Source organism: Andrographis paniculata, unplaced genomic scaffold, assembly GCF_009805555.1.
Source record: "Andrographis paniculata isolate CXL003 unplaced genomic scaffold, ASM980555v1 Contig98END, whole genome shotgun sequence".
Classification (NCBI taxonomy): Eukaryota; Viridiplantae; Streptophyta; class Magnoliopsida; order Lamiales; family Acanthaceae; genus Andrographis; species Andrographis paniculata.
The window spans coordinates 2,413,486-2,433,563 of NW_026137637.1; the positions used below are offsets into that span (position 1 = coordinate 2,413,486).

The 20,078-nt window shown below is 31.0% G+C and overlaps 2 protein-coding genes across 5 annotated transcripts; both read right to left on the reverse strand.

Moving 5' to 3' along the window:
• Window positions 1-5,188: 5,188 nt before the first annotated feature.
• LOC127243853 (protein DA1-related 2-like) lies at window positions 5,189-8,522 on the reverse strand. Of its 3 annotated transcripts, none has more exons than XM_051264063.1 (12): window positions 8,374-8,522; window positions 8,059-8,209; window positions 7,811-7,898; window positions 7,177-7,300; window positions 6,960-7,080; window positions 6,799-6,882; window positions 6,583-6,702; window positions 6,290-6,502; window positions 6,142-6,204; window positions 5,928-6,046; window positions 5,796-5,854; window positions 5,189-5,725 (listed from the first exon to the last, which is right to left on the reverse strand). In XM_051264063.1, exons 2-12 carry the CDS (start codon window positions 8,188-8,190, stop codon window positions 5,370-5,372), a joined length of 1,479 nt encoding a protein of 492 aa, XP_051120020.1. In that variant the 5' UTR covers window positions 8,191-8,209; window positions 8,374-8,522; the 3' UTR covers window positions 5,189-5,369. The 3 variants fall into 3 exon arrangements, with proteins under 3 accessions (XP_051120020.1, XP_051120019.1, XP_051120018.1); XM_051264062.1 differs by having other exon boundaries at window positions 8,059-8,233; XM_051264061.1 differs by having other exon boundaries at window positions 8,059-8,230; window positions 8,374-8,521.
• Window positions 8,523-12,751: 4,229 nt separating this feature from the next.
• LOC127243854 (mannose-1-phosphate guanylyltransferase 1) lies at window positions 12,752-16,085 on the reverse strand. 2 transcript variants are annotated; one of them, XM_051264065.1, is made up of 5 exons: window positions 14,427-14,449; window positions 14,147-14,296; window positions 13,998-14,060; window positions 13,684-13,923; window positions 12,752-13,614 (listed from the first exon to the last, which is right to left on the reverse strand). In XM_051264065.1, the coding sequence occupies exons 2-5, from the start codon at window positions 14,255-14,257 to the stop codon at window positions 12,943-12,945; spliced, it is 1,086 nt and encodes a 361-aa protein (XP_051120022.1). In that variant the 5' UTR covers window positions 14,258-14,296; window positions 14,427-14,449; the 3' UTR covers window positions 12,752-12,942. The 2 variants fall into 2 exon arrangements, with proteins under 2 accessions (XP_051120022.1, XP_051120021.1); XM_051264064.1 differs by lacking the exon at window positions 14,427-14,449 and adding an exon at window positions 15,907-16,085 and having other exon boundaries at window positions 12,753-13,614.
• Window positions 16,086-20,078: the final 3,993 nt, after the last annotated feature.

Sequence of the window (20,078 nt, forward strand, 5' to 3'; positions counted from 1 at the left end):
TTATAGCAATGAATGAAGAGATGCAGTCTCTTGAAAAGAACAAGACTTGGGATCTTGTTGCACTACCAAAAGGGGTGAAGCCAGTGGGATGCAAGTGGGTTTTTAAAAGAAATGAGGGAATTCCTGGTGTTGAACCTGCTAGGTCAAGGCGAGACTGGTGGCAAAAGGGTTTTCAATAGAAGGAAGGAATCGATTACCATGAAGTCTTTTCTCATGTGGTGAAACACAAAACCATCCGAGTTCTTTTGGCAATGGTGGGTGCTTTTGATCTGGAGCTGGAGTAGCTTGATGTAAAAACAACATTCTTTCATGGTAATCTAGAAGAACAGATTTACATGTCTCAACCGGAGGGGTTCGACAGTTCTAAAGAAGACCGGGTATGCTTGTTACAGAAATCTCGTTATGGCTTGAAGCTGTCTCCAAGGCAGTGGTATAAGAGATTTAATTATTTCATGGTATCTAATGGTTATACTCGTAATCAGTTTGATAACTGTGTTTACTCGAAGAAAGTTTCTAGTGATTCCTTTGTGTATCTGCTGTTGTATGTGGATGATATGTTAATTGCAGCTAAAAACATGGTTGTAATTAATGACTTTAAGGCTCTACTAAAAAGTGAGTTTGAGATGAAGGATTTGAATGCGGCAAAGAAAATACTGGGTATAGAGATCTGGCGCGATAGAGAAGTAGGACAGTTATGAGTTTCTCAAGAATAGTATATTGAGAAATTTTTACAGGCATTCTCTGTTGATCAGTCCAAACCGGTAAGTACCCTTTTGGCGGCACACTTTAAACTTGATCGAAGCACTATACCAACTACAGATGAAGAGGTTAGCTACATGATGATGGTTTCATATTCAAGTGCAGTTGGAAGTCTTATATATGCGATGGTATGTACGAGACCGGATCTCGCTTTTGTGGTTAGTGTGGTGAGCAGGTTTATGGCTAATACGGGTAAAGCTCACTGGGGAGCTGTAAAGTGGATCTTGCAATATTTGAAAGGAGCATCTGATATTTGTCTAGTATATGATGATAAAGGCCGTGCTAATGGTCTGGTTGTCTATGCAGACTCTGATTACGGGGGTGACTGGTGAAACGAAGATCACTGACTTCCGTTATCTTCACTCTGTTTGGATGTGTAGTCAGTTGGAAATCTACTTTACAACCTACGGTTGCACTGTCGGCGACTAAGGCGGAATACATATCAATGATTGAAGGTATTAAAGAGGGTATCTGGTTACATGGTCTGGTGTAAAGTTTGGGTCTGAAGGTGAAAAAACCGGTGTTATTCTGTGATAGTCAGAGTGCTTTGAGTTTGGCTAAAAATCCGGTGTATCATGAGAGAACCAAACATATTTATATAAGGTTGAATTTTATTCGTGATATTCTAGAGGAAGACAATTTTTCTATTTAGAAAATAGCTACATAACACAATACAGCTGATATGTTGACAAAGGCGCTACCGACGAAGAAGTTCGAACACTACTTGAACTTGGTGAATATTCACATGAGGTAAAGCCCTCTCGGGGCATCTGGCAAGAAGGAGACGGATGAGAGATACTGACGAACCTTTGGCAGTTGGAGAAACTCCAAGTCAATGTGGAGATTGTTGAAACGTGACTTGGATTTAGCGGTCTACTCAACCCGAAACCAAAGCGAAAGGGTTGTTTCAATTGACATGGTTCCTTTTGGACTTATCCTAATTAATAACAAATAGGCTTAGGGTTTAGGGTGTTTTGAGGTGTTTATAAATAGATAGCTATGGTTCATATTAGTATGACATTATTGTAACTCTCTGAATCAGTATAATAAAATCTCTCCGGTACCTACCCGTGGATGTAGGTTGACACACCGTCACCGAACTACGTAAAACTTTTATATTCTTTATATGTTTTCTTTCTCGTTTTCTCATAACAATATAATATATATATATATGAGATCGGTAGGGGTTCCATCCCACCATATTTTTTTTGTTATTTTTTTAGTAAAATAAATATGTATTAAATATTATTAAATATATCATAATTAATTAAAAATTAATTATATTTTTAAAGATAATAAAAAATTGATTTAATTTTATAATTATAGTAAATTAGAATGTAATTTTATATCAATTTATACAGGGTAATGAAAATTTAATCATTTTGAAATGTAATTTTTATTATTTTAAAAATTAATGTTAATTATATTGATAATGAATAAAATTGAAAATAAGTCATTATATTTTCTAATCCTAATATATTTATATATATAACGGCATTAAGTCTCATAATTTCATAATTTTTTTTTTCATTTTTAAAATTCTTAAACAATTTTAAAATTGATGTAATATATTCTTTATTTTTATTTATATCTGTAATTAATGAATGATAGAATTTTATTAATTTTTCAATGTAATTATTTAACTAACATATATATTCTCGATTACTTTATATTTGCTAAATTTAACATATCAATATGTCTGTTAAATATAATTTTATTATTATAATGTATATATAATATATAATATATTTGAACTAGTGGATCCCACATAAATCAGATCGTTTTTTTTTTTTCTATTGTTTGAAATTTTTTAAAAAATAAATAGATTATTAATATTATTAATAACTTAATATAAATATTATATAGTTATAATTTTCTTTGTTCGGTAAAAATCACAAGAAGAAATAAATATATATATATATATATTATATAGTTATAATTGATACAATTAAGGAAACTATTATTTAATAGATTATTTATTAAAATTTAAAATTTATCATTATTATATAAAATACATCAATAAAATGGTATAATAATCTATTTTGTTTTCCTTTTAATTTTTTAAATAAAATAAATTTAAATTAAATAATCGGTAAAATTATAACTAACATACTTAATAATATTATAATAAATGCAGTTAATGAATATTTTAAAAATTAATAAAATTATTAAAACTATTGTATATTAATTAACATATAACAATTTTCTACTTATTTTAGTTTTAAAATATATTAATTTATATTAAAATAAATATTCTATTATACGTATATATTAATATAAAATATCATATACTTATTATTAAGTAATTTTTAATACTCCTATATTACTATTATATTATGATTATATATATTAATTATATAATTTTTGGAAAAATTTTGATATTTTCTATATTTTTATTTTAATATTTTTAAAAGATAATAATAATTATTGATTATATATTTTACATAAAATATAACTTAAAATTTTTAATTTTACAATATTATTTGATTAAATTTTTAGTTAATTTAATTAAATATATAATATAATTTAAATATAAACAAGATATAATCTATATAAAGGAGAATATTTATTTGTTTTTATTTATTTAATAAATTTTTTATAGTTAAATTCTTCTTAATTAATTAAGATTTTATTTAAATTCTTTTTTTTTTCTCCCCCTAATTATTTTCCTTCTTCCTTCTTTTTTTTATTTGTCATTTGCATTAATTTGGATTAATGAAATAAATTCCGAAATTTATGGTTGGGAACTAAACATCGATATTAATGACAGATTTGATAACACTCTTCGTTAGAATGTATATATAAAGGATTTTTGTACACTGATTTCATATATTCCGACAAGTTTCTCTCTCACTTACCCATCCGATACAATTCTTTTCTCCTGCATTTTAATTCAACGAAGCTTCAAAATATTGGAGTACCACCTAATCAGAAGACAATGTTTTAAAGTATAATTTACTTATAATATTTTATTTTTTTATTATTTTGTACGGTGTATAAATAATTTAATATATATATTATATTTATGTATGTTTTAGTGTTTTTTGTTTTTAGATAATTCCTATATTAGTTAATATTTAATAATAAAATTAAAATAAAAAATTGATTTACTTTTATTTATAATATTAATTATATTTGACAGTTAATTTTGTTTTTAACAATTATATTATTCACATTTTTTATATTTAAATTTACATTTTAATTTATTTTAAATTAAATTATTAATATTGATTATTTAATGTGAATTTTTATAATTTTACTTCAAATATATTTGTGCATATACAAATTTTCAATAGATCCTCGTTGTCTTCTTTTTTTTCTTTATTTTTTATATTTTTGATCAAATAAATTTATATTAAATATTCATAATTAATATATCTAACAAAAACTATAATTAACACAGCTTAAATATTTTAAAATACATCAAATTTAATAAAATTATTAAGAATATGGTACTATATATAATGTATATATAGAATGTACTTTTTTATTCATTTAAAATTAAATAATTACTTCATTTTTTATTTAAAATAAAAATGACAAAAATAAAAAAATAAAATTGTTTAAGTTGGAAAATTAATTAAACAAATTTAATTATTTTTTATTTTTATACTTGAATCATTTTTATTTTTATATTTTTTTTCAATCATTTTATTTCTACTTCTATTATTAAAATATTAGTATCAGTCATTACGGAAGTATTAAAATAAAAATAAATTAATATAAAATTTTATAAATAATAATAAAAAAATATAATATCAATATATCTTAATATACAAAAACATACATACTAAAATAATATATGTACATTCTTTTATTCTTAAAATTCACTTTAATTCTTTATTTGAATTTTTTCAAATATTTCATAATATGAAAATAATTTATAAAATTGAAAACCACATTATAAAAATATCTCTAAAGTTAAAAAAAAAAAAAAAATGTATTAAAATAAAAGTAAAATGATAAATAGTGACACTAATTATGAAGATATGGTTATTTAAGTATATTTTTTAATATATTTAATATTGACAACAAACAAAATGATTTGTCTGAACTTAAATACTTTCAAATTTTCATAGAACATACTTATATATCTATACTAACGGTTCTCTTTCCATGAGTACGACAAAAAAATTTAATATAATAAATTTTTATAAAAACTGTCACCTATAATAAAATTTTATAAACTGTCACCTATTAAATATATATATATATTTTATAAGATATTAAATATTGTTGTTTTTACCATGCATTGATAATTAGTTTGTAGTATGTTCAAATTTTCATAGAAGATGCTTATATATTTATACTATTGGTCCCTCTATTTTCGTTTATAATAAATTATTTAAATAATATAATTTTAATAATATATAAAAACCATGCAAGTCGTCACATTAATAATAATAATAATAATAATAATATCAAGAATTCAAATATCTTTCTATCAAGAATCATACATTGTTAAGATTTTCCTATTTCTAATTGCATCCATTTATCCTCCATGCTCCTTATTACCTAAAAACTTCTTTTTCTTCACCTTTTACTTTTATAATAATAATTATTATTATTAAATCGATCGATCCGCCGGATCGGAACCGGTCGCCGTGAAATCACTCGGGGAACATTCCGGTGTGCCGGATGTGGTTCAACGTGCTGCGAAGGCCGTACAAATTCACGGCAGCCATCGCAGCCCGGTATCCTCCGCCGTATGCGGGCGACGTATCGTGCTCGATTTGTTGCAAGAAAAACTCCCCCAACTTATTCTCCATGCTCGACTTCCCGCCTTTTTTAGAGGCCGTCGACCGGGAAGTCGACGAAGATGCATACGCGACACCCGCCGATCCATGCTGCCACGTCGACGATGACGGCATGTTACGGGAAACGGGCAAAACCTCCGATTCGAGCCACATATGAGAGAGGACTTGACATATCCCTTCCTCGACCTCGGGCCTCAAGTTTCGAAAGTCTATCCAAAATTCGATCCGAGTAAGTAGAGCAAAATTACACAGGTTAAAAAAAAGAATCGAACATTGTACCGTTAAGACGTAGCCACGCGTGCATTAGCTCGTGCGCAAGTATCGCGCCAGTCAGTAACCTGCGGGGGCAAATCGAGTCGAATTTCGGTAACTCTGCAACGACGAAAAATCAAAGAGATACGAGATAAGTACCTCGGGAGACCGAACAAAACAAGAATGGCTGTGACCTCGGACGACCTCCGGATAAGCCGTTGCGGCTGCGTACGCATTCCTACAAGTCCCCGACGATCCATCCGAGGCCTTCGATAAATCTGGACATCGATTACGCGACAGACGATTCAGCGATCGGGACAAAAAATGAAACATCGAGAAACAGGGGAAAAGCGAATGTTGTTCGGGTTCTTACGCTCGAAACCGTCTGTTCTTCGGAGAGACACAGACCTCGCGTTTCCGGCATGTGATGAATGCCCTGCAAGAAAACGGCAACAACAACAACGACAATGATGCTTCAGAAAAAGAAATTCTTACGAAGAACGAAACGCCGCGATGCTTACATGTTTCTCCCCTTCGAGAGCGTCGTTTAGGGCTTGTCTTTCGACGAGAAGCATCGTAATTTCTTGACCAATTCTCATGTTCAATCCTTCGTAGAAATCGCGAATGGAATGGTACAATGGCTGGCACTCTCCGGTGTCCATGATCGCCGATTCCAAGCACTCCAAGCACAAGCTTCTCCCGTCCCCGAGCGATATGTATTTCGTATCACGCGACTTGAAAATATAGGATTCAGGAAAATGTCGTTAGATTCGATCCAACTCAGCCACGTAAGTTATCGAAAAAAAACGCTTACCTCCAAACGCTCGCAGCTCGAGCATCGCACCGTGTGATCGTACTCGTGGGAAGGACAATACTTCTGCGACCAAAACGGATGGCACCGGTACTCGATCAAACCAGCGCTGTTCATCGGGATCTGCGACAATAACCCGAACACCCAAACGTTAATGTTCATCGTATGTATATATATATATCGTCAATTTTCCGAGGTAAGAATCGAAGCGATACTTACGTATCGATGACAAACTTCACATTTGGGATGAGTGAGCTCTTTGAAACAAGACTTGTGATACACATCCTTCCCCGACAATGAGAACTTGGCTCGATCGATCAAGAAAAACCGATAAGAACACAACAATGTTTCAACAATTTTGAAATCGACGACTCGCCTACCTCATGCTCGCGAATCGGGTTCCCGCATCCGTGGCAACGAAAGCATTCCGGATGGAAAAATGTCCCCATACACGAAAGGTAACTACCTTGACGGATTTCGCGATTGCATCCGCCGCATATTCTACATACGACAAAAACTTCGTATATTTAGCTATGAATGTATCGTGATTGATAAAGTTCGCTAAGTTATAATGAGTTTTCTACTAAAGATAAGTACCGATATCCCCGGTGATATTGTTCTCTCAGGGGAGCGGGAGCGTACGGATAGAATGGCTCCGAGTTGATTCGATCGTGTAGAGATCTTGGTAGATCTTCGTCTAAGTCCATCCGCCGTCTATGTCCTAAACAATCGATGCAGTAGTTAAGGAAAATAAATAATATTTTTGTAATAAAAATTTTGTCTTTAAATCCATTTTTTTGAAATTGTCGGACGAAATATTAAATTATGTCCTTAAAGTTCACATAACTAATGCCAGTCGTCCTTAATTTTGTTGCAAATATGTTGTTTTTTTGTAATAATATGCTCGAACAAGACAGGCAAAAACTGCTGTTCTAGAGTAAACCCAATAACTATTTGAGTTTATCAATAGAAATCGAAGATCACATAGTTAAAATTGTCTTGAGTTCTGTTTCTGACTTGAAGGTCATAATTTTTATTCTAACGGCGTTGAGAGTTGTATTTTCGACTATAAGAACCCTACTTCTAACTCAGTAGACGATTAAGGTTACGATTTCTTGATATTTAACCATCGACTAAAGTAGGCATTTCTAAAACAGATAAAATAACAAACTACATATAAATCAATTAAATCAAGAATCCTCCATAGAATTATTTCTAACATAAGTTATACCGTTCGGTCTCTTCAAATCTTCAGACAAAGACAACGCGATCGCGCGATCCAATTCCTCAAACTCACGATGCGCTCGGGCGCGATCATCCTACGTAAACAAATCAAACGATCAATCCATAGATCAATCATCGAATGCAAATTTCATTACAACAAGCCAAACATGTTCGAATCATTACAAGCTTTAGCAATGAATATATATATATATATATGTCAAGATTCAAATCGACAAGAAGGCTCGAGATGCATACAACAAACGGTCGAAACGGCGCGCCGCAAACCATGTCGTCGTCCCGAAGAAGACGAGGCTGATGAGGGCCGAAGGAAACTCCCCTGCTGCTGCTGTTAGCGCCACTTCTGAACAGCTTATTTAACCAACTCATGGATTTCGATCGAAATTCTCTTGCAAAATCCCACAATCATCTACTTTGGACACAATTCAATCATACGTTTAAACAAAAAAATATATATATAATTTAAAAAGTCATCGACAGAACCTAAAAGAGTTCTGCAAAAAAGCTTTAATTAGCACAAAACATAAGGAATCAATTGAAATTTAAACTCACCCCAAAAGGAAGAAGGATACAATCTTCAATTATTCTTGCAGAATAATATTATTTGGAGGCCTAATCGAAATGAAATAAGCAGACCAGAGCCAGAGAGAGAGAGAGAGAGATTGAAGGATGGGAGTGAGAGAAGTAAGGAACAATGGCGGCATTGTTATAAACCTAGAGGAGGAATCTGAAAGAAGGTTTGAAATGTGAAAAGAAGTGAGGAAATGGAGGACAACTGAAAAGCTCGAATATACGCTTGTTAATTTGTATTTGTATTTTGGGTTTTTAATTATTTTAAAATATATATATATATAAAGAAAATTTAAAATTAAAAAAAAATAATAATAAAAAAATCAGTTGACTATGATTGAGACGAGGCCTCATGAGACAATTCAAAGAGTCGAAGGGTTTGATGCATGTGTTATTTATTTTAGGTACGTGAAATTGTATTGGTAATAGAAAAAAATATATATATTGTATCGAAATATTATTTTTTGTAAATAAATAAAATATATTTACAAATATTCTTATATTTGTATAATTTTTGTACAAATATCATTTTATTAGTATTACTAGTGTGTTCGTTTGTATAAATTAATAAATTTTATTATATGACAATTTTCTTAATTCTACCCATGAAATAAGTATTGATAGTACAAATTTACAAACATGTTTAGTAAAAATTTGAATGTACTTATCTTCTATTAATACATAAATTTTCTATTATTATATAATAAAAACAACAATATTAAAATGACAATATATATTGAAAATTAATAAAATAAATATATGACAATATAAAAATATATGATTAGTTAAATATGTATATAAATTATTTTTTTTTGAAAAAAAAAATATGAATATATAATCCTTATATAACTTTATATATATATTTAAAAAATCATGCCTAGAAAATTAAAATAAATAAATAAGAAAAGGATTAAAAAATACTAATAAGTTATATAAAAATAAAAAGTGTAAATAAAATTTTTTTAAATATATTATTCATGAAACTCACAGTATTCTCATATGTTAATCTATATATTTATGTATAAATAAATTATATATATATATATGCACATATATGATTGTTATAAAATATTTATTTAAAAATGTGATAGACAAAATTAAATTGTAACTTACAATTATATAAAATATTAATGAAAATAATTTTGTAATTTTTTCTTACTTTATATTACATTTTGATATAATAATTAATATTCAAAGATCAACACGTACAAAAATAAATTAAATCCTTAGAGTTGAACGGAGATAGTATACTTATATATATTGTGTTAATACATATGCATATTTTATTTTTTTAATAATATTTGTAATTTAAAAAAAAATAAAAAAATTAAAATAATTGATTGGATATTTTATTAAAAAATAATTATTTTATATAATTTTATTTTATCTTTTTATGAAAAATTACAGTTGAATATTAGCAAAAATTTTAAGGTGTATATGTAAATAGAGTAGTAAATTTTTATTTCATTATTTTTTACTCCCTCCATCCTAAACACCCTACAATATTTTTTTTTGGTATGTCCCAAACACCCTACACCATTTCTAAAATATGAAATAATTAATTATACTTAATATATATCTCACACTTTATCCTCTCACATCATCCAAATAAAAAAATAAAATATATATTTCTCTCTCCATCACATCACATAATTTTTAAATTATCCTACTTAATACTACCCACTTAAAAACACGTACCAAAAGCAAAATGTTGCACCTTATTTGTGACGGAGGGAGTATATGATAGTGTTTCAAAGAAAAGATGACTTCTTTTGTGTAAACATTCCTGTCAGTTTTCTATATTTATAAATATATTTACTATTTACGATTAATATTAGGGTACATGTGCTTAAAGGTTAAGATACCTTTGGCATTAGAATTTCACATCAAACAAGAATATGCGTTGAAATGGATAGTTCGATATTTTTATATAAAGTGGTGAGATATTTTGGGTTTATTTATGTTTTTTTTATGGAGTTTGGAAAATTTTGGTTTGAGTTTGATACTAAAATAACGTATAATTGGATGTTTTGTGAGAGAAAAAAAAAATGTACTTCCTCCGTCGTATAACAAAGTATCAATTTTTCTATTTTAGTTCATCCCACAACAAAGTATTTATTTTTTTTTTTTAAGTAATTGTATTATCTACCTAATATTACAAATACCCTTATAACTTACAATATATTACACAAATGTCATTACTTTTATATCACACATACTAATAAGGTTATTTTAGTCATCTCTACTTTATTTCTACTACATCTCAATATAATACTAATATTTCTAAAACTACGTGTAAAAAGCAAATCGATATTTAGTTATGGTACGGAGGAAGTATTATTTTTGAGAAACACAGAGTCCAAATAGTGAAAACCGTTTGGAGTTAAAGAAACAAACTCTAATAGTTTGTGTTTTCGAATAAATCTATTTTTTTGTATTAATGTATGATGAATTGTATTGATAAAATAAAAAAATAATACTCTATTGTATTTAATTGTTGAATTTTTGTGAATGCATAAAGTATATATATATTATACATAAAATCAATATATTTTGTATTTTTTTATAATTTTTATGAAAAATTATCCGACTTAAAAATATTGAATAAACTGACAATTAATTGTTTAGTTAACAGGTAGTTAATTAAAGACAAACGTCTATTACTTGTGGACAATCTAAACAACAAAATATATCTATTATTGGCTGAGAAATGTATTAAATAAAAAATATATACTCCATCCGTCTCAATACAATAGTCTTGTTTATCATTTTTGTCCGTTCCAAAACAATAGTCTCATTTTTATAAATAATCGTATCATTATAAAACTACCCTTATTTTTCATTATTATTACACAATTGTCACTACTTTTTACACTAATACACTCACAAGGGCAAAAAAAATTTTTATTCGTACTTTTTACCCACTATATCAAACACAACTCAAACTATAGTTTTGAGACAGATGAAGTATTTAATTTAATAATTATTTTTTGTTGAAATAAAATATCATAATTGCATATTATTTGACTTTGATTTCATTTTTGTGTTCAACATTTTTTTTTAAAAAAAAAACTCAAGTTGGTTTTTACATTATCATTTGAGTTTGAACGAGTATTGAGATATTTTAAATATTTAAATTTATTATTTTATACTCCCTCTGTCCACACATAAAATAAACATTTACTTTTGACACGGTATTTAATAAATAATAATATTTTAATTATAGTGGGTAGTTAAAAGTATTAAAATGATATTTTTGTCTTTGCCTTTTGGTGTAAAAGTAATAATGTGATGTAAAGTAAAGGTATTTGTGGAAAAAAAAAAATGAGGTATTTAATGAAATGTTTACTTTTTAATTGAACGTCCCAAAATAGAAATATGTATACTTTCTAACTGGACGGATGGAGTATTAAACTTTGTTGATTTCAATTTTGTTTTGATAATATTTATTTTGGTTATTATTTAAATCTAACGAATCTATTTTACATTCCATAATTTTATTACGAATATATTTAACATGAATTAGTACGACATCATATCAGGCATTAAAATGCTTACGGAACGGCCAAGAATTAACAACATATTTGACTTGGGAAATTGGGAGTGTTCTAGAAGGTAATTAACTGGAAAAGGACGAATCTTTCTTGTCTTCTCCCGAAAGGGAAGAAAAAAATAAAAATAAATAAATATTAAAGTGATGCCCAATTTGAAATCCGAAATAAATAAAAGCAAAAACTGCTGACAAATTTGGAATCAAAATGAGCTTAGGATGGAATAATATGACAAGGAATTGACGAAAAGATTGTGCCTCCGAATATTATTTACTTTTATTTATTTATTTTTTACACCTCTTTTGTGTTCTTCAAACTTCGTGAGTTAGAGTTAATTTATAACGTCCATTTGTTCGTATCACGTCAAAAGTATATAAAAAAAATAACGGTAGTTGTCGTTCTCTTTGATAGCACGCAATATTATTACAGATAATATATTATATATGTCAATATAATATTAATACAATATATGCTACAATGTCATATAATATACACAACAGTTGATTTTAGCACAAACAACACATTTTTATTACATTGTTATATTTGTCATAAGAACATGTGTTATTTATATATATTATGAATGCTGATTTGGACGCAACATTCTCATAAATAATATATATATATAAATATATACTCCATCCCTCGGTCATTCAAATTTATGTTTACTTTTCTTTTTGAGTTATCATAAAAATATATATATATTCTCGTTTCTTTTTTAAAGTAAAAAATTATTATACTTTTGTATTTTTTTTACTGTAAAAAAAAAAATAACTATTATTATTCACTTTTATTAAAACTCATATCCGATCAAATGCACAAGGAGAGTTTATTATATATATAAAAGATTATTAATTTATTTAGTATTTATCCATCTGTACACAACAGATAATAAAAGTCTTTACAATTTGCAAAGAACATATAAAGAAAAAAAAAAACGTTTCGAAGAGAATAATGTTTGGATTGTAAGAAAGTGAAGTGTCTGTCGTCGATTTCTATTTCTTCACATTACTATTTCCGGCTTCAGAATGTTCGATTTGATCTCCTTATGCGGCAGCACGACGCCGCCGTTGCTGTAAATCTCGTCGCCGACGTGGACGTCCTCGCCGAGGATCGTCATGTTCTCGACGCGCGCCCACTGCCCGACCGTCGAGTGCCATCCGATGATGCTCGACGAGACGCACGCGTGTTTCTTGATGCGTACGCCGCGCATCACCGTGCACCGCGACAGCCGCACCCCCGGCTCGACGATGCACCCGGGTCCGATCGCGACGTCGGGACCGATCAGACACCCTTCCCCGATCGTCGCGCTCTCGTCGACCAGGACATTGCCGATTATGTGGCTCCCCGACGACAGTTTCGGCGACGATTTCTTCCTCAGCGAGTCGAGGTAGAGTCGCAGGCCCGTTATGTAATCCCTCGGCTGCCCGATGTCCATCCAGAAACCCGGGAGGACCATCGCGAATAGCTTAGTCTCCGCCGCGATTTTCGGGAAGATCTCTTTCTCGATCGACGTGGGGCGGAGCTCGATGCGGTCAAGCACCGAAGGGTTCAGAAGGTAAATTCCAGCGTTGATTTTGTTGCCGACGAACAGTTTTGGCTTCTCGACAAACCTCTCGACCTTTCCGGTGGATTCTTCCGTGACAACGACGCCGTATTTCGAAGGCTCGTCGACCTACACCGGAATATAAACTTATTTATCGTCGTGAAAGAAAAAAATTAATTTTAGGCGCTAACGACGTACCTTAGTAACCATAATTGAAGCTTCGCCTCCATGGGATTTGTGGAATTCGATCATCTCTTTCAGAGGGTATTCGCTGATAACGTCGCTGTTAAGAACGAAAAAAGGATCGCCCGAACCGTCGACGAGCTTATCCCGAGCGAGAGCAAGTGGGCCTGCGGTTCCGAGAGGCTCGGTCTCTTGCGAGCAAGTGATCTTAATACCGAGCTTCGCTTCGAAATCTTTCAAGAAGTTCAACATTACCTGCACGAAAAACATTTCGAAAACAATTAATCGGTAGAATGTCGACAAGAACAGAGAGAGCGTCGGCAGATTACCTCCGGCTGATAATTGATAGCCAAGACAACTTCAGTCACTCCAATCGCTTTCAGCGCTTCTATCTGTGCGATATATACGAAAAATATTGTCTCGTTAAGTGCTTTTAAATCGAAAGATTCAGGAAGGAAAGATAATGGAACGAACTTACCTGATGCAAAATCATCGGTTTGTTAGCAAATTCGACGAGCGGCTTGGGAACGCTCAGGGTCAACGGCCTCAATCTTGTGCCGAAACCTCCAACAAGGATTAGTGCCTTCATCTTTACGCCAAGATGTCTCTATTAGATCAATTAGACGATCTGAAACGAATGAAGAACATAATTAAAGCCCTCGTATTTAAATAGGCAAGGAAAAAAATGGAAAGCAGCAAAAAACTCTACACGACTACGAATCGAAATCTGTTTTTGCATAAGAAGACGAATTTCATACCATCAACAATGTCGGCCAACCATAACCGTATTACACGACAAAATTGACATTAATGCATTATATGCAATGTGATCGGACAAACAATCCATAAATGGGGGCGAGGAAGAGGAAGAAAACAAAATTTTCGAAGCTGTAGTTGAGGAAGCAACGACTTATGCTACACGCGCCATCAATATACATTAATTTTCTAAAAACGCGAGCGTCGGTCTAAAGAATTAGGCGGCAAAACAACAAAAGTTCCAGCCATGCCACAGGCTGGATCATTCAATGCAGTGACGAAGCCAATGATTAAATAGAGTATCTTTGGATATAGATACAAAATTCACACAATACTCGTAAATTTCTTATAAAGAAGAGTCAAGTTTCGCCAACCGATGAAACTAAATGTTTTTGTAGGGAATTATTTCATAACTTTATTGTAAAAAGACTAAAAGACAACAATATCTAGTTCCACGAAATTTTACCGAGCATTTTCTGAATCTCCTAGATCATATCTTCCAATTGATCAAAACCAAGCAGGGGAATCCAAAACAATAAAGTAGTAAAATTAATGTCGGGATCCAAGATATAACACGAAAATTTTCACTTTTGTCAGTTCAACCTTGTGAGATCTTATGCAACTGATCCTCCCAAACATAAGAATAACTTATAGAATATGGTTGCAAATATGATACAATTACCGAAAGTTAACATTGGAGCAAAATGTTGAAAAAGAAAGAGACCTCGGCGACGTCATCAAACGATTCTATATATAATATATATATATATGATCACAAAAATATGCATCTCCAACCAATGTACAATGCTACTAAGCTCACAGACCAGCCAATACCGATAAATTTATAGGCAATCAGGCCATTGCTAAAGCAATCAAAGACTCATTCCTATAGAAGCAAAACAGATTCACAGAAATTAAGAAAATAGATGAAAATTGGAAACAAAAAGATGCAGTGCACAATGAATGGGAATGACAAACAAGAAAAGCCCTAGATGTAATCCTAATTCCCAATTTTCATGGCGGACTACCTGAATTTACCCCCAAATCTTCATATTTCACACAATTCGTATACTACAAGCAATCTATCTGTCAATCGTCCTCTGATTAATCAACCACAACAATTTCTGCATTATGCGAATCCACGGATTGGTAATGTCGAGCAAAAAATTAAGAAACAAAAGCTGCATCGGCAGACCACACTACGATCTGAAAGTTTCCCCAAATTTCATTCGACAACAAATCAATAGCACTCGAAACACAATTGAATGTTGCGATGGAATTATGAAGCAATCAGACAAAACAGGCGTTCGCATTGGGAGTTCCGTTCGACAACGAAAACGAACAGAAATTCACAAAATTACGAGCACATCAAAACGAAAACTGTGGTTGCGAATGAGAAATTGCAGACGCAGAGACAGAATTAATAGATTGACATTAATTTATCCCCCCCCTCCCCCCCCAAAATGCAATATCAAATCGAACCTTTTGATTTCCCCCTGAATTGCAGCAGAGCAGATCTGCGCGGAGTCAACCCTCCCCGAGAGATTCTAGCGGCGTTTCTTCGCGAGGTGTCCGCAAAGCTCTTATCCAATCCAAATCAATTCAATCCAATGGAAGCAGCAGCACTGGTGTTGATTCGAGTTGGAGCTATATAGAGTGCTATATAATAACAGACTATGGTTTTCCAAGACTCGCTTTTTAACCATTCCAAGAAACCCACACCCTGTGATCACGCGGTATTAATCTCTGGTCAATAATAATAAGGCTTTGTTGGAGGGCATGGATTTTGACTTGTGAATTAAATAATAATTTCATTTTTTTAATTTGAATTATTATTTAGTATAGTATAAATAAGATTTGATATAATATTTTAAATATAAATTAATTTTGGTTGAAATATAAATAAAAATTAAAATTAAGTATTTAATTTGATTTTTTTTAAAAAAAATCGTCAATAGTAATCAATAAAAATCAAAACAAAACATCCAAACAAGTACACACAAATTTATCTGAAATCAATCAATCTGTTTGTTATTTTTATTTACCTGTATTTTTTTTTAGTAATTATAAGCCAAATTAACAAAATAATCCTATATTTGTTAAACTTGTTGAAAATACCATTGGTCTAAAAAAATATTTTAAGGTTCATATAATTTTTTAAAAAATACCTCAATTATATGAATATATATATGATTAATTATTACAATTAGATCGTCAACATAATTTAACTACTTATAAAATATTCTTAGAATAAAATTGTTCACTCATCTTTTTATTACATAATATATAAAATGGAGTACAAATATTTCAAAAATTATGTAAAGAAAAATAACAAATTGGATGCAATTGTCTTTGACAAATACAAAATTTGTTTTATCTAACTTAAATTTTATATTTGAATTTAAATAGTTGTTTAAATATAATATTATATTCATGAAATAAGATTTTTTACAATAATAAAAATAAAAACAAAAAAATAAAAAACAAACAAGACGTGAGAAATATAAATCCCACGTAATTTTACCAAGCAAACATATGATAGGATTCCAAATCCTAAATATAATAAATCCCATCACATATAAATCATGTTGTGAAATCTCAATCCCACAAAAAAATTCCATGAACCAAACAGCCCCTTATTGTAAATTTAAGGATTTCCGAGAACTCTTTTATTTTATTTTATTTTATTTTATTTTAATAAGAATTTAAATAGATAAATCTACCATAATTTCTCACTTCCCCAATTTCTCACTTCCCACTGACGAAGCGAATCGTTCTTCCCGTGCCTCCCCACCGAAGCGAATCGTCACCGCCGTCGATGACTGCCGTGGCCCGAACACCACTGAAGCGAATCACTGTTCTTCCCCGTTACTGACGAAGCGAATTGTTCTTCCTGTGCCTCCCCACCGAAGTGAATCGCCACCGCCGTTGCCTGAACACCACCGCTGCTACTCCTACAATTCCATCGCTGGGTCGATCCCCTTCTTCCTCCCCTTTTCTCTTCCTTTAATTCCTAAAGTATTTGAGGTAATTTCTTTGATTTTCATTAATTTTGTGTTAGGGTTCTAATTTCTGCACTGTGTTGGTGTCATTTGGTTTTTTAATATTACGGTGGGCGGTGAAGGCAGAGTTAAGAAAATATAAATCTTTATTTCTATTTTATATGCATTTTTATTTGATTAGTTTATTCGTAATTTTCTACGTTATTTCCATTTTTACAGAAGATTTAAAATTCTAAAATTGTAGGATTAATTTTTTTTTGGATGACGTGAGAACCTGTAGGATTAATTTTATAATATTATTGGTGGTTGGCAACAGATTAAATTTTTTTTTCTATTTAATATCTGAAATTTTGTGTGTAACATCATCATGCTAAAATATATAGTTGGTATTGAGAACCACCCTATATTATATCTAGTTGAACTTGTTTGAGAATCTACAATTAAATCCTTCCCGCATAAAAGGATCTCGATTTGGTGCATAAATATTATGCTTTTATAAAGATAATAAATTTGTGTATTGTTATTATTTTCATTTCAATTACATTATTTTCAAATTAAGTTTTCATATCGAGATGGATTGTCCGGCCCTACTAACGATCGATTGCTTCATCTTCAATCGACACATCGTTCTGAACGTATTTGGAATGGTGAGTTGATTGATCATAAGTGTAGTCTTGTTTGTCCCGAAAGATATTGGACTAGTATATCCTCATTATGTCATCTCAGGGTTCTTGAATTATTGCATCGAATTGGATTTTATGGGGTCTATAGAATTGGACATGTTAAGCACGATCCTGGTCTTCTTACAGCATTAGTCGAGCGTTGGCGTCCTGAAACACACACTTTTCATTTTATATTTGGTGAGGCTACAATTACATTAGAGGATGTTGCTATGATATATCAATTACCCATTGATGATAAACCCGTTGTTAGCGCTGCCACGTCTAGGCAAACTAGAGAAGGAGTTTCTGCCCTATGCATAGAGTTGTTACACTTGCCTCTTACACCGGAATACTTCAAACATGGACCTTGGATTTTACATTCTACTTTAAATAATCATTTGAAAATTTTTCAAATTGATAATGATAGTCCTAAAGAGGTAGTAGAGTATTGGACTCGTGGGTTTATGTTACTTATGATTATGGGTAGCATACTTCCCTCTTCAGATGGTAGTAAGGTTAAACTAACTTACTTATCATATATACGAGCACTTGACCTCTCTGAGAAGTATAGTTGGGGCAACGCTTGTCTTGAATGCTTATATCATAATATTTGTTCGGCTGTTATTGGACAAGATAGAAGAAAGCTTAGTGGCCCACTCACATTATTGCAGGTATAATATATTAAAAAGAAAATATGTTATGACTATATGTTTAAATATATTATTATAACATGTTAAATATTTTATTCACGACATACTTTGTTATTTCAGGTTTGGGCATGGTCTAGACTATACATGCTAGCTCGTCGAATTAAATCCGTTAAATCTATTGATCTTGATCCTCTAATACTTCCTAATGGTCTAGTACTACCGGCTGCTCCTTATGGAGCTAAGTACGTAAATTATTTATATTTTATTACGATCATCATTATATTGAAATTTTATTATTTGTAGTTCTTAATATAATGTATAATATCCATTTGTTTTGTAGATGGAGTCGTGGTAAGCATAATTTTGCACTAACCGTGCATAATTGTGTATCTGCTATTCGGGATATTCTTGATCATGAAGGAGATGGACATGTACTTTTTATTAATAGTGCAAACTTTTTTGTGGAATAATCATTTTAATCAATTTATTTATGTAATATTGTATTTATTTTCCATATAGTTTAATTAGCGGCCTTATGAACCTAACTTGTACAATTTCTTACCGCATTCTTGTCCTTCAACCTTGTTTCGGTACAAAGGACCTTTATTTTACGAGCGCTGCATCGAACATCTTCACTTAGATAGGGTATTTCGATAGTTAGGTTTAATTCAGCATATTCCGAATAATCCATCGATAGTGAAGAATAGGAATACACATAGTTCTTCACAAGGCTCAGATGCTAGAAATTGGTTGCGAATTTATCAAATATATATTCAACAGCGGTATGAGCCTAACTTGGTGATTGGTGAATCAAACTTGCATGATACGCCGTATGCTCCAGAATATCTTCAGTGGTATAGAACGCATTCCAGAAGATTTATTTATAATCCTGAATTGTGTTCATGAATTGGCTATCCACCTGGGCTACCATCTTACAATCATTTTGCGGTAAATTTGTTCTTTATTTAACGCAATCTAATTATTGCATTTTGAAAAAATTATAATAATTATTATTTTTTGTGTAGGTTAATCAATTGAGGCATTGCACTGAGATTGGAGACATCAGTCTAGTCCAAAACATTATTGACGTTTCACAAGATCGAGCAAATTGGACATTTGAGTCATATGAAACTACTTTCATAAATGATGATCAAGTCCACCTAAGTCCGGATCCTTATATTCACAGTGATTATATTCACGCATATGAGATTGGTGAAGGTAGTGGCGTGCACAAAAGCAGTATATGTGTTTATCCATGAATCAATTGATTAATAGTCACGCACGTATCGTTTTCTATTCAAATGGAACATACGACATACCTCTAACACATGTGAACATGT

What these genes read in the sequence shown, in the direction of transcription:
- LOC127243853 (XM_051264063.1), bottom strand. Translation starts at nt 8,190, where the DNA reads ATGAGTTGGTTAAATAAGCTGTTCAGAAGTGGCGCTAACAGCAGCAGC. An exon ending in CGCCGTTTCGACCGTTTGTT is followed by an intron (nt 7,899 to 8,058) that starts GTATGCATCTCG and finishes TTGTTTACGTAG; the next exon opens with GATGATCGCGCCCGAGCGCA. An exon ending in GTTTTGTTCGGTCTCCCGAG is followed by an intron (nt 5,855 to 5,927) that starts GTACTTATCTCG and finishes TTGCCCCCGCAG; the next exon opens with GTTACTGACTGGCGCGATAC.
- LOC127243854 (XM_051264065.1), bottom strand. Translation starts at nt 14,257, where the DNA reads ATGAAGGCACTAATCCTTGTTGGAGGTTTCGGCACAAGATTGAGGCCG. An exon ending in AACCGATGATTTTGCATCAG is followed by an intron (nt 14,061 to 14,146) that starts GTAAGTTCGTTC and finishes TATATCGCACAG; the next exon opens with ATAGAAGCGCTGAAAGCGAT. An exon ending in CTTCAATTATGGTTACTAAG is followed by an intron (nt 13,615 to 13,683) that starts GTACGTCGTTAG and finishes ATTCCGGTGTAG; the next exon opens with GTCGACGAGCCTTCGAAATA.